This window comes from Triticum dicoccoides, chromosome 2B (genome assembly GCF_002162155.2).
Source record: "Triticum dicoccoides isolate Atlit2015 ecotype Zavitan chromosome 2B, WEW_v2.0, whole genome shotgun sequence".
Classification (NCBI taxonomy): domain Eukaryota; kingdom Viridiplantae; phylum Streptophyta; class Magnoliopsida; order Poales; family Poaceae; genus Triticum; species Triticum dicoccoides.
Genome location: NC_041383.1, coordinates 54,812,710 through 54,826,532, shown reverse-complemented (window position 1 = coordinate 54,826,532; position 13,823 = coordinate 54,812,710). Strand labels below are relative to the sequence as shown.

The 13,823-nt window shown below is 47.2% G+C and overlaps 2 protein-coding genes and 1 pseudogene across 2 annotated transcripts; all 3 read left to right on the top strand.

Annotated features, from left to right (window-relative positions):
* Positions 1-2,336: 2,336 nt before the first annotated feature.
* On the top strand, positions 2,337-6,282 carry LOC119362114 (TATA box-binding protein-associated factor RNA polymerase I subunit B-like). Its single transcript, XM_037627312.1, has 5 exons — positions 2,337-2,927; positions 3,013-3,611; positions 3,696-3,852; positions 5,052-5,176; positions 5,336-6,282. Exons 1-5 carry the CDS (start codon positions 2,348-2,350, stop codon positions 5,723-5,725), a joined length of 1,851 nt encoding a protein of 616 aa, XP_037483209.1. The 5' UTR covers positions 2,337-2,347; the 3' UTR covers positions 5,726-6,282.
* Positions 6,283-7,528: 1,246 nt separating this feature from the next.
* LOC119367093 lies at positions 7,529-9,469 on the top strand (annotated as a pseudogene).
* A 2,033-nt stretch (positions 9,470-11,502) lies between these two features.
* On the top strand, positions 11,503-12,221 carry LOC119360748 (putative germin-like protein 2-3). Its single transcript, XM_037626261.1, has 2 exons — positions 11,503-11,629; positions 11,677-12,221. The coding sequence occupies exons 1-2, from the start codon at positions 11,503-11,505 to the stop codon at positions 12,219-12,221; spliced, it is 672 nt and encodes a 223-aa protein (XP_037482158.1).
* The last annotated feature ends 1,602 nt before the right edge of the window (positions 12,222-13,823 follow it).

The window sequence follows — 13,823 nt, the reverse complement described above, 5'->3', positions numbered from 1 at the left end:
GCCGATCCGTCGGACGATGCAAACGCTCTCCCAAGAGCAAAGATGTACAACCGTCGCCATTGCCGCCCGGCAAGCCTGACCAGGGCACCACCAACTCGAGTCGCCGAGCTCCAAAAAGGCAGACGTGGCACTGGGGGGGGGGGGAACCAACACTCAAGGAGAAGCAAAATGCACGGTGAGGCTGCTGATGACAGAGCAAACAATGGTGGGAAGCCACTGAACTTGGAGAAGAACCTCCAAGACCACCAACTCCAACCATGTCGCCGCCGGCCGCCCACCAACCAGATCAAATTTGCCACCGCCCCATGCTCAACCGAAGGCGGCACCTCCATGAAGGTGACGGCGCTGCGAGCGTCGCTGCCGCCCAATCCAGAGGGATTTGGGTTTTCACCCCGGTGCTCGAGCAGGGAAGAGAGGCAGAAGGGGGAAGGGGGGCACCTTGACGGCGCCTACAGGTAGGAGACGGCGCCCTCAGGCGTCGCTGTCGTCGTGGCCGGCATAGCCAGCCGTGGATTTCTCCAGGCCCCCCATCTCCCCCACCCCTACCACAGACGCGACGCCGACGACCTAGGTCAGCCGGAAACCAGATCTGACAGGGGACAAAAGGATTGGGGGCGGAGGCGTCAGATCTGGGACGGGCGCCCCCGCGGCCACCGCGCCCCACACCCACCACCCGCCGCCGCCTTGCCACCCGCGTGGCCAAGGGGGACGGCCAGCACCAGCGACGCCGCGAGCTGAAGACGACGACGCACCACCGCCCGAGGCCGCCACCCCGGCTACAGAGCCCCTGCGAGAAACAGGCAGACCGATCCTCGCCACCACCCTCCCCAGCAGCCGCGCGGCTTTCCGGCGACCCCCTCCGGTGGTGGCGAGGGAGAGGAGAAGGGGGGAGGAGGGCCGGCGGCGGCTAGGGTTAGCGCCGCCCGAGTCGCCCCTGCGGGAGCGACGCGGGGGCCTCTTTTTTCCTTCGTCGGCCAGTTTCACGGTATGCCGATCTACTCTCTTCACCATCTGGCAGACAAGGTGGCCACGAACAACCGCATCTCTACTTAATTTGCGATATATGGCAGCTATTTGCTGCCATGCTGATTATGTGCGCATTCTAGATTTTTTTATGGCAGCTGTTTGCTGCCATGTTTATGCTACACCATATCTGCCTTTTCTGGACTTTTTTCGCTATATGCAGCTGTCAATGATGGTTTATGTGGCTATCAGGTTGTGCTTTTGTTCTACCATGGAGACCGCTCTAGTTGAACCGGTCACATACTGTTGTTCCAAAATGGCTGTTGCCGTAAAAGAAAAAGAAAAGCTCTGGAGGTATATATCCTTCGGCGACGTGTCCTACATATCACGCTCGAGTCGGAGGCACCCGGTGATGTGTTTGCGTGCGGACAAAGTGCATACAAGAAACCAAGGAAGCATGAATTCCATGAAGGAAAATTTAATACTACCGCAACGTATACCAGTCATCGCAATATCCATTGAAATTTGAAATCCAAAATTAGCATATCTTGCCAACAAATGATTTAGGTGCATAAATTTGAGGTTTTGCGGTTTTGCGAACTTTCATCTACAAAAGTAGGGCAAAAACATTAAATCAACACAGATCATTTTGAGTTACTATACATCCTAGCAGTAGCAGAATAACTTGAACATTGGATGATTAATTTTTCATGTTTATTGCAAAGAAGTCAGAACTAATTTGGAGTGATGAGCATGCAAACCGCCGCTCGGTGGAGCCGATGTAGCCTCAGTAGCCGCTGCTGATCGAGATAGGCAAGCGAATGACGCAAGGTGGAGCTGCCAGCTCCCACACTGCCCCATGTTGATGGGGAAGACCACCGTCACAAGACGAGCACATCTGCTCAACACTACACTGCCCTCTTCCGCAGTAGGGCGGGGACCTCATATACAACGCCTTGAGCGGCGACGTGCTGGTATAGTGCCCAGGGGTGCGCCCCATGGGCCGCCTGTTCGTCCGCTTGTGCTTGCTCATTTTTTCTTCTGTTGTCGGTATGTTATCTCAAGGAAGAAGCCGGTTGGCTTTTACTGGAAATTTAAAAAAATGACAAAATCAATAAGTGTTCATGAATTTGAGATGTTTTCCAGTCATGAATTAAAAAAGTTGGTCATGAATTAAAAAAAATGTTCACAAGTTTTTAAAAATGTCAAGAATTCAAAAAATTCTGCGAACTTGAAAAAAAAAAACTCCACAACATAAGCCCATGTCAACCCTACTAACCCAACTGCAGCCCATCTAACATTAACAGGCCGAAAAAAACCCGGCAGTTCTGCAGCTAGGTGATCCACTGCGCGGCGGCGAGCTAGGTCGCGAGCGGCCGCTCCCATGGATGACGACGGCGGCGCCTCCCCGTCCCACCACGGCGGCGCCGGAGGAAGCATCCGGCTGCAATGCGAATGCGGCTTCAAGGACGACTACAGCCTCGACGACACCGAGGACGGCCGCTTCTACTGCGGGCGGTGCTACGGCGACCTCGACACCCAGGCGACCGCCGTCGACCACGCCGATTTCCAAACCCCGGGCAACATGTCCTTTCACCGAGTTTCCCAACCCACCAAAACCCCGGCGCCCTACCCAGCCCCTTACCCCGGGCAACCCCCTGCTGCCCCTCCCTTCGAAGAATCCCACGAGCCGCGCGACTTTGTGCCTGGCGCCGGCCCAGAGGAGCTGGGGGCTCGGGTCCGGCGGCGCTACGTGGAGGGGCTGCAGGTGATCCTGCAGCAGCAGCTGCAAGTGCTGGTGGAGAGGTACCGGGTGGGTGCGCTCGTCTGCGGCGTGGCCGGAACCGTCTGGCTGCGCTGGGTGGCTGCCTCCAAGGTGTTCGACGGAATGTGGGCGCGGAAGGTGCTCGCCGGGGCCGGGGCCGAGGCCACGCAGAGACTGATGAAGCGCTCTGCCAGTGGAGGTGTCAATTCTAACTCCTGTTCAGTTATCACCATTGAAAGACCAGAACAAACTTGATCAACATATGTAGTGTCTTATGTGTGCAGGCGAGCAGAAGCCTCAAGGGGTGAAGTGTGAATGGGCGGATGAAGCCGCGCCTCAAAAAGACAGGCGAAGGGTCGAGTTCATCTATATGCGCTCGTTGAGGACGATGCTGCCGCTGTACTCGACATTGTCTGTCTGTTTCCTGGCCTGTCATATTGCCCGGGAAGCCGTCCTACCGACCGACATTTATAGGTGGGCGATGGAGGGTAAGCTTCCTTATGTGGCGGCATTTATGGAAGTGGACAAGCTTCTTGGGAGCCCTCTAAGACACTGCCCTCTGAATGCGAGACAACTGTTCAGGCCAGTCCGAGTGATTGGAGCGTGGCAGCTGGAAGCGGCAGCTGGGTTCGTAGCACAAAGAATAGGCTTGCAGCTTCCTTCAGTTAATTTCTATGCTATTGCTCAGCGCTACTTGGATGAGTTGTCTCTGCCGATAGAAAGAATACTCCCTCACGCTTGCCGCATCTATGAGTGGGCAATGCCTCCAGAACTGTGGTTGTCTAGTAATCCAGCCAGGGTCCCTACACGGGTCTGTGTAATGGCTATACTAATAGTTGCTTTAAGAGTTCAGTATAACATCAATGGTCAAGGGGTATGGGAGGTGAGTATTCCATATCGACTCACTCGCTTATGTCATGTAAGATCTGCCATAAATATGGTGGGCTGAACTTCTTTTTTGCTTCAGGAAATTTGCGAGGCAGCAAGAAATCCAGGTGGGTCTGACCATGATGCAAATTTATCACCATCTATGAAGCCTGATGTCGACACCAGTGAGGAGCTTGGCACAAGAGAATTGCTATGGACTCTTGTAGATGCCTATGATAAAATTGACGTTGCACATGGTAATTGTTTGACCAGTGCTTTGCATCTACATCAATTTTTTGTTGTTGTAATATGTTCATGTCAGGTCTCATGTTGTCAATTAGTGATTTATATACTTACCTTTTACATGCTATTCTAGCTTCTAGTACAGTAACTACGTCAGAACAGAGAATATGACGTAATGGTACTATCTACCTTGGTAGCCATGTCGTATTTTGTCTGTTAATAGGTTATATACCCTCCTATGTATAGAGCCACTAGTCTATCTTGCAATGTACTCCCTCCATTCCTAAATATTAGTCTTTTTAGTAATAAATTGGCAAGAATTGTTGGAACAAAATTTATATTTTGTAATGGATAGAATAATGCATCGATGTATGCATGGAGTTTCTGGCCTCGTTTGCAATAAATAACTTTTCACATTTCCAGGATCTCAACCTCCCCACATACAAATAGAGAGCTTCATAATGCTTGATAGTGACTAACACAAGACTTGAACATTTATGGGGCATTTGTACCAGGCAGCATTACAGAAATCAACAAACAATGCACCAGTATCTTCCACTGAAATATACTCTTTTCTGCTAGTACCTTCAGATTATCCAAAAAACATATTCTCGTTCTTTCTTACACAAACATAGAGGTCTGAAAAAGAGTATTCTAGAACATTTCATTATGTTTCAGGGGACCCCATGTTTCAAACATTCAACCAAGACAGAGCTGCACTTCTCTCTCTTTTGTGCGGATGGTGCTCAGCAACTCCCCTTTAGTGAGAACAGAGCATCACTCTGTTAGCATGGCAGGTGCGCAGCCAGCTCGCCTGCGTTCGAGTCTTGGCTCTCTTGCCTTGTGCTCAAGGATGCCCTTCTATTAATGTAGCCCCCAAGGGCTAGACCTGGTTGGTCTGGTTTGTTATTATCATATACTCCCTCCGTTCGGAATTACTTGTCGCAAAAATGGATGCATCTAGATGTATTTTAGTTCTAGATACATCCATTTCCGAGACAAGTAATTCCGAACGGAGGGAGTAATATGTCAAGGAAAGCTTAGAAGTACAATAATGTCAAAGTATATTGGATAAGAAAAATGTGCATTCCATTCTCATCTATTTAATATAAATGTTCATGGTGATATATTTGCTCAGATTTGTGTCTGAGTGAATGCATTCTATGGTGTACTTTTTGCTAGACCAAATTGACGAAGTTTTCTAATTCTGTAGACTATTCGAAGGACCTTCACACATATCTCAGATATTGCAAAGATGTTGTTTTTCCTGGGATTGCATGTTCAGTTGAAGAAGAACACTTAATAGAGATCTTCCAGGATCTGTACAAAGTACGAGAGGTAATGCACCCAACTTGATGTTGTTGTCAACTCTTATTCCTTTTTTATTCCTAGCGTATTTGAACTTAAAATTGTACAAATGGAGCACCTCGAGGATTATCTACATGTCTTTTGGCGGCGATTGTTGTTGATTCGATGTCTAAACCTGTTGCACTGTAGGATGAGAATTCAAAAGCGCACACCACAAATGGAGCGAATAAACGAGGCAGGGATGGGACTTCTGCTGGTGCAAGGTGCGTTTCTGCATTATCATCATCAGGGATACAAAGTATCAAGTCAGAAATGGAAGACCACGGATTTTGTTATATGCCACCAAGGAAGTGGCCAAAATCAGATGGTTACCTTCACTATAGAAGAAAGACAATGACTGGTCATCTTGTTTGTGCTGGACATGCTGATTATTACCTGTTGCTACGCTCATTTGCCAAGCTTGCGGAAGTTGATATTAGGGTTATGCATGCTAGTGTGTTAAAACTTGAGAGGAGACTTGGCTGGATAGAGGAAAGAATAGGCAGAAGCTTGGATGCCTTGCAAAATCTACCTAGCTAACCAAATGATGCGAAAAGACATGTTTCAGGCTGAAGTTTTTGATGGATTGCTAGTTTGCCAAGTTAGTACTTCCTCCGTCCCAAATTAAGTGTCTTGACCTTAGTACAAATTTGCACTAGAGCTAGTACAAAGTTGAGACACTTATTTTGGGACGGAGGGAGTAATTGGTAATGAGTTATCGTGCTACTATCAAGAAAAGAGATTGTGTTTCTAGTTCGGATCTCATGATCCTGGACCAGACGATGAGGATCTGAACAACGGACTCTCTTGCAAGATCTTGCTGACAAGGTGATCAGGAACAGTAAACCTACCTCTACTTGTGCTAACAATTCCCATGGAGATGTTCGTAGACCGTAGTTCACTTTGGTGGCAAGCTTTGCCAACAAGTTATAGTCATCATCTGCGAGATTTATCAGCTCAATTGTAAACAATGACCAAGGCCACTATGAAGTTTATTTTAGTTGACAAGTTTTCACTCTTTCTTATTTATGAATTATCCACTTGAGCGTTTTGTATGTAGGAATATGTTCTTGTACCAGAGTTTTTCGCCTCATGTCTATGGACCCTTGGTTGTTTCTTATGTTATTGATTTGTTTGTACTACTGAATTTAGCTAGGAAAAACTAATGTTAGAAAAAGTAATGTTAATGTCTACATGAAATATTTCTTCATTGTCGCTGTGTATTCATATCTCCAAGCCATGGTTAATTTTGTCTTATTCAAAGCAAAATATTGACTTGCAGATAAATTTGGAAAACTTTCCAAGGCCATTCTTTGCATGATATACCCATTTTCTTTTAACGCATGATATATGCTAAAATGTTTTTTAACGCATGATATATGCTAAACTGTTTTTTTAATGCGTGATATATGCTAAATATGTTGCCCCATCATTGAATCCACAAGGGGAAAAAATGAAACACACGAAAAGTCGTTTTCCTCGTTCCCACGAGCGGCTCTAGACGATTAGGGACGCCGTATCGCATTACAAAATGTTTCAAAAAAAATCTAAAAACAATCTAGCACATTAAGACAACATCAATGTGTGTTGTCACAAAATTTTGTATCAGAATTCGAAATATTGTATGAGATACAAAAATGAAATTTTTGGCATCGATGTGATAATGGACCAAATCTAAAGCCCTTATGTTATGTGCTATTCAGTGTTGAATTTGTTTTTTTTGTAGCTTGAGCAATGTTTCAAATTTTTGATTTAAATTTTTGCCGCAACATACATTAATGTGCTAAATATTTTTTCAATTTTTTTGAACATTTTAAAACGCGCTAGGGGTACCGGTACCGGATACATCCCCCTTTTTAGGTGTTTTTTAAAAGCATGTTTAGGTTTTTTTTTTTCTGAGAAGGATGAGGCGGCGGCAGCGGCTCTCTGAAGATGGAATAAGAGTTCCCTCGCCTGTGGCTAGCATCATCGGAGGTCATGTGCAGGTGTGGATCTTGCGGCTCTAATGCATTTGTCACTTAAGGCCTTACATGACGACGTCCCGACTGTCTAGTACAGCTAGAGTTGCCACACTCTGACGAGAGAGAGGGGTAATGATGACATCATGATTTATTTTACTTCTGGTGTTCTTTGTACCATCACGATGTTTGATGAATAAATCAGAAGACCATGAGGAAAAAAAAAGATCAATATCCTGTTACGCTGACCCGTGGGCCATAGGACTGCTTGTTTTTCATTAACTGCTTCTTTCTAATCGCCGTCTCCTCCCGCTCAGCTCAGGCGCCAATCCCCCACCAAAACCTTCCCACCTCCGCTTCTCCTCTCCCATCTCCACCGCCGCCGCGCGCGCGATCCCTCCCGCCGGCGAGTGCTCCGGTACCGGCTATCCGCTCCGTCAGCCTTTCCTCCCGTCGCCGTCGTGCCCCTGAGGTACCCGCGCGCCCCGATTCCTCCGCCCCCCGCGCGCGCACGCGGGAACCCTCGCCGCCGCGGAACCTAACCCTAGCTCGTACCTCCTCCTCCTCCGCCAGGTCCAGGTCCCCTCGAAGGCGTCCCCAATCTCAAGCCGCAGCGCCGCCACCGCGGGGCCTCGTCTCGCTCGTCGTCCCTTCCATCACCGATGCATCAGGAGGTACCTATTACGTGCCTTCCCCTCCCCTTAAGGCTTAGGATTTGTCGCCCGATTCATCATCTTCGAGTGCATTTCGCGTTGAGAAATTTCGAGCTGTGCGGGGAAGTGGGGGATTCACAGGTTGCTAGCTGAATTGTGGAGTTCAGGTTGATTGGAGGGCTGCATTGCGAGATTTATAGTATTCCCAATTCACTGAATTCATCCTTGACAAAATAGTTTGGACTACAAGAAAACTGACAAATGACAATATACAGGTTGGATGTCTGACAATGAATATATTTATCTTTGCCTCTCTCTCCAACTTCTCATCAACTATATGATAACTTAACACAAGTGAAATTGCACCATAACACAGAACAGTTGTAGAAGGGGGAGGGAAACTTTACCAGGTTTCTGCTTTTTAGAGGAAGAAGTAATTAGATCATTGACTTTTTTTTTCAGCAGCTACAGTCTCAGTTGATTTTGTAAAGTTGTCCACTAGTTTCTTGTTAACATGCTCATCCTTTTGTCATCAATTTGTTCGGTTGCCCTAGTAGAGGAATCTGATTTCGGTTATTGTGTTTCTCCAGATATGCTTCCAGGACCGCCGCCACCTCTTCTTATGGGATATCCCTCTGTGCCGAGCGCGTCACCCTCAGCTGCGCCGTCATCATCCATAGGCGCCAGCATCGCCATTATTGCTATCTTCATCATCGCTTCGACCTTGCTGATCTGTTGCATTAAGGTCCTTTGCCGTAGATCCCGTCCCCCTCGCTCGTCCTGGTCGCCATTCTCTCGCCACAGCAGCATCTCCCGGAGGGCCTCATCATTAGGAGAGTCTGACAGGAAGCGTGGGGCGGCGGCAGCTGTTCATGCTTGCCCGGAGGCTTCATCTAGAGAGCATGCAGAAGGTTTGATGTTTGGGTTGAAGGTCCCTGTGCCATCTGCGCCCTCTCTACCAGAGGTGGAGCTGGTGATCTTGGCGTTGCTCGCGCAACCCCCCGTGCTGTTGCAGCAGGGGATGTTCTGTTGCATCTGCGCCCAAGACTTTGCACCTACTGATATGATCCTTGCCCTTCCGGCGTGCTTGCATAAATTCCACGAGCGATGCATCTCCCATGGATTCGTGGCCATGCACCATACTGTTGTCCGTTCTGCGAGGCTTCTATCACCATGCCCTGCCCTGACCCTGACAAGACCTACAGCTCAGATCACTATGACGTCGAGGCACAGACAATGGTCGCGCCAGATCCGCCTGGAGTGGAGGTGGCAGAGGCTGTGGGGGGCTCTCGTGGGTGGCTGCGCTCTTCACTGGACAGACTCCCAGGCAGCTGGAGGGGATGCTCCAGCAGTCATGCCGCTGCAGTTGTAGTGCCGGTGTCCTCACGGCGTACCACGGGGAGCTGGAGAGTCAACAATTCTGACAAGGAGGACGTAGAGGCTGTTGGTGGCTCTCGTGGGTGGCTGCACTCTTATCTGGCTACACTCTCGAGCACCTGGAGTGGACGCCCAGAGAGCCATTCCACTACAATGGTGTCATCGGTGTTCTCAGGGTCTGCAACTGGAAGCCTGAGCCTGGTACTGAGTGGCTGCGGCAGTACTGATTTGTGTTCCAGAAGCTGGGATCCTGAGGCAGCTGTGCAGAAGACATAGTTCTTTGAATTCGATCGTGCCAGAAATCAGGCAAGTTTGTTCTGAAAACTCTTTGCTCCACTACCAAATACTTGTTTTAAAACCTGCAAGGCAATTGCCCCTTGTGCCAATTCAGTCACGTAAGACGTGTTTCGAGTTTGATATCTGGTCTCTTCTCATTTCAAGTTCTGATCCAAGTTCTACTTTCGTCTTTGCAGGCTGAAATGCTGTCATACCGTACCAAGAAGTAGAAAAGATGAAAAAAGATAGAAAAGTCTGTGTAGGATACACGAAATATATCATGAAAATAGCATCATATCTCTGCATCAGAAAACAGAGATATCTGACAGAGGGTTCTGTCAAACTGTGTGCCTTCTACGAAAAATCAAAGGTATATATAGGTGTGAATGTGATTGTGCCTGTTTTCCTCTGCATTAACTTGGACTCGACCGTTGTTTGTACCCACCGCACGATGATTTTGTGTCGTTGAGATGTTGCTATAACACATTAAAATGTTTTTTCTGTAAATCCTGCTTCAGTGAGTGTACTTTGTAACCAGCTATATCTCATCCATCCTGTTGATAGCCCTTACTTTCCTGGTTGACGCTATGGATTTGATATGGTAACTTGCGCTCTTCTGTACTTTCCTGGTCGACGCTATGGCTTTGCTATGGTGTGTTTACTGCAAGTTCATGATGGATGACAATTTGGTATGTTTACTTTGTACTGTAAGTTCATGATGGATGATAATTTGGTGCGTTTATTGTAAGTTCATGATGGATGATAATTTGTAAGTTCACGAAAGAACTAGCTATGGACAGTGCTGCGTGGAAGCTTGCTATCCATGTGCCAGTGCCAGAGCCATGAGTTGGTTGGGTGATCTTGTGGGTTTCACCTCTAGCCTACCCCAACTTGTTTGGTACTAAATACATTGTTGTTGTTGTTGTTGTTGTTGTTGTTGTTGTTGTTGTTACTGAAGGGTGAAGGCTTGGTCACACTTGCTTTCTTTGGATCTTGCCTATGTTTTGTTCGGTTGGAATCATTGGCCTGGAGCCTAACATAAGCTGTCTTGCTGGCTTCTGTTTTCTGTTGACGAACTGCTCTAGGGTTTGTTTTTGCTTCTTGTACTGAAAAACATCACAGCTCACTGATGGATCCCTCGAAAACTGATAAGTAGAGCTAGTCTGCAATTTATAGTTTATATCAACCTGTGTCTTCACTTGTAGTTGTACTCCCTCCGTTCCTAAATATAATCCTTTTTAGAGATTTCAATATAAACTACATATGGTATCTATATAGACATATTTTAGAGTGTAGATTCAATCATTAATGTACCTCTATCTCGTCATGATGTATTGTTCTACAATTACAGAAGAAATACATGAACGGACACCGATAGATGCAGGTGTCTTGAAGAAGACAATCACAAACTTTACAATCTGTCATGACTCATGAAGATGTGTTCCTGCTTCATATAAACCGAGGGGGTCCATTGTCAAGCAGGTTATCGTTCTGTATCAGCCTCCTTGGATTCTTGGTCGTTGTGGATATGTACACGTGACTTGAAGCATAGATATTAATTTGATCCTGCCGTCCAATATGCATATATATGCCGATATGCGTAGCAGGCTGTCCAGATTCAAACACACGCTCTGCCTGCAAGCTGCCCACATCACAAGACTTGTTCCTGCCCAACCAGGTGCCTGTATAGATATACACATACAGTACATGGCAGGATCTCCCCATAAATACTACTCCATCCGTTCCTAAATATAAGTGTTTGTAGAGATTTCACTATGAACCACATACGGATGTATGTATATGCATTTTAGAGTGTAGATTCACTCATTTTGCTCTGTATATAGTCCATAATGGAATCTCTACAAAGAATTATATTTAGGAACGGAGGGAGTAGCCAAGATATCGCACAGTTGAAGCAGCACACCAACCAGTTCCCAAAGCTTGACAGCTTGGTATCTTGGCCACATCACAAGCTCGAAGCAGCACAGTTGACACGTTCCTGCCAGTGTCAAGACTGCTTGGTATCTTGTTTTAGTGAGGTGAAAACAGAGACATGGTGGCCATTCGTGTGTTGCTCCTTGCAGGAGCTCTCTTGGCCTTTGCGTGCTCACATGGCGGCGTCACCGCCTCCGACCCGAGCCTCCTCCAGGACTTCTGCGTCGCTGACAAGACGTCTCAAGGTACATGCATACTGGATTACTTACTCATATACTCCATAGAATTGTAGTCCAGCAACCACTCATCTTGGCCATCTCTTGCAAAGATGCCAACGAAGTCGTCGCCGAGGACTTCTTCTTCTCCGGCCTCCATCTGGCCGGCAACACAGCCAACAAGCAGGGTTCCGTGGTGACCGCTGTCAATGTCGTGCAGATCGGCGGTCTCAACACCATGGGCATCTCCCTCGTCCGCATCGACTACGCGCCGAACGGCCTCAACCCTCCTCACACCCACCCGCGCTCCACCGAGATCTTGACCGTGCTAGAGGATTGTCTCCACGTCGGCTTCGTCACCTCGAACCCTGACAACAGACACTTCACCAAGGTTCTCGCCAAGGAAGACGTGTTTGTGTTCCCCAAGGGCCTCGTCCATTACCAGTTCAATAATGGGAATACTCATGCGGTGGCCATCGTGGCACGGAGCAGCCAGAATCCCGGAGTGATCACGGTAGCCAATGCGGTGTTTGGGTCGGAGCCTGCCATCTCAGATGATGTTATTACCAAGGCCTTCCAGGTGGAGAAGAACACGGTAGATTGGATCCAAGCACAGTTCTAAACAGTCTTGTTTTCCACGTGTGTTTATTTGTTGAAGTAGTATTATTTTGTCTTTAGCTTCGTTTGTATTGCATTGCATTTTCTTTATAGTATATATTGTAAGTTGAGGACATCTAATCTTCATGTATATGTTTTTTTACCTATGTAACATTGATGTGTTGTGGTACACACCCCTATTTGTTTATTGCAACGGTAAATTATTTGGTAAATTTGTCATTAGTTTCTTGGGTTTGGTAGTAAGTATCTACTGCCGCTGATTTGTGTCCTTTACACTGCCCACATGTACTTGTGGGACACAAATCCAAGTGAACCATGCGGTGGAGCTTCTTGTTAGAGCAAACCTTGCTGTATGATGTTCATCATGTTTGGTTTTCCTTGCTTTGAGTTTGGGTCATGCATGTAGCCGAGTCATGTTACCGTGTGCACGGATAGAGAAGTGACCATGTGTGTACATGCGGGCTGAAAGTGAGTCTCATTAGCAATAAGTGTGTGCAGATTAGGGAAGCTGTGAACATGGCAAGCTTGGTCAGGGCGCTTTTTTTTTTTGAGAAAATTTTGATGTGTCTTGCCAGCAGCAAGATACAAGCCAATCGCCCCTCAAGGACGCGTTAAACAGGTTGGTCCATAATCACGCATTTTAATAAAATGGTTGTGACATTTAAAAAATATTTATACAATGTGAAAAATGTTCGCATAGTTTTAAAAAGGTTTTAGTATCTTCAATTATTTAAACATGCGTTTGATTTTTGAACACATATTCAAAAAAATGTTCAAAAACATGTATTCAATAAAATGTTAATCATGTATTTGCAAAATACTAAACATGCATAAAAAATATATTATATGTATACAAAAAATATAGAATGTGTATGAGAAACATATAAAAATATAAATTTTAAAAATGTTAATTGTGTATTTGAAATATGTAAACATGCAAAAGAATGTTCTTGATGTAAGAAAAATGTACAATGTGTGCGAAAAATGTAGACATGTGTTGAATAAAAAGGGAAATAAAAGAGAGAAAGCAATTTCTTTGAAGAAAAGCAATGAAAACAAGAACCCAAAATCTAAAAAGTGGCCGCGCACTTTTTCGTCGTCCCGAGCGGCCGCGCTAAGCGACAAGAAGAACACCGCGCTAGAAAATTCCCCTTCGCTGTCTTCCATCTCCCTCGCCTGGCTCTGCTACTCTCCACAGGCCCCCAACGCCGACCACGCCGCCGCCGAGGCCGCCTTCCACCACCTCCGCGGCTCCCACCCGGAGCCCCGCGTGCTGTGCCTCGCCTCATCACCCGCGACGCCAACTACCCCCTCCTCCCCCGCGAGCTCCGCGCCATGGCCGCTGCCCTCCTCCGCAAGATCCTCTCTTCACGGCCTCCTCTGACTCGTCCACCTTCGAGCTCCGCGTCATGGCCGCTGTCCTCCTCCGCAAGCTCCTCTCCCCCGACGGCCTCTTCCAACTCTGGCCCCTCCTCTCCCCCGAGGGCCAGGCCACACTCAAGTCAAACCTCGTCAACGCATCCGGCAGTGCCGCAGCAACCTTTGACGGAGCTCGCCGCTGCTGCTCACTCTTATCTCCACCGAGTTGGAGTGTAGGAGGTTGCCG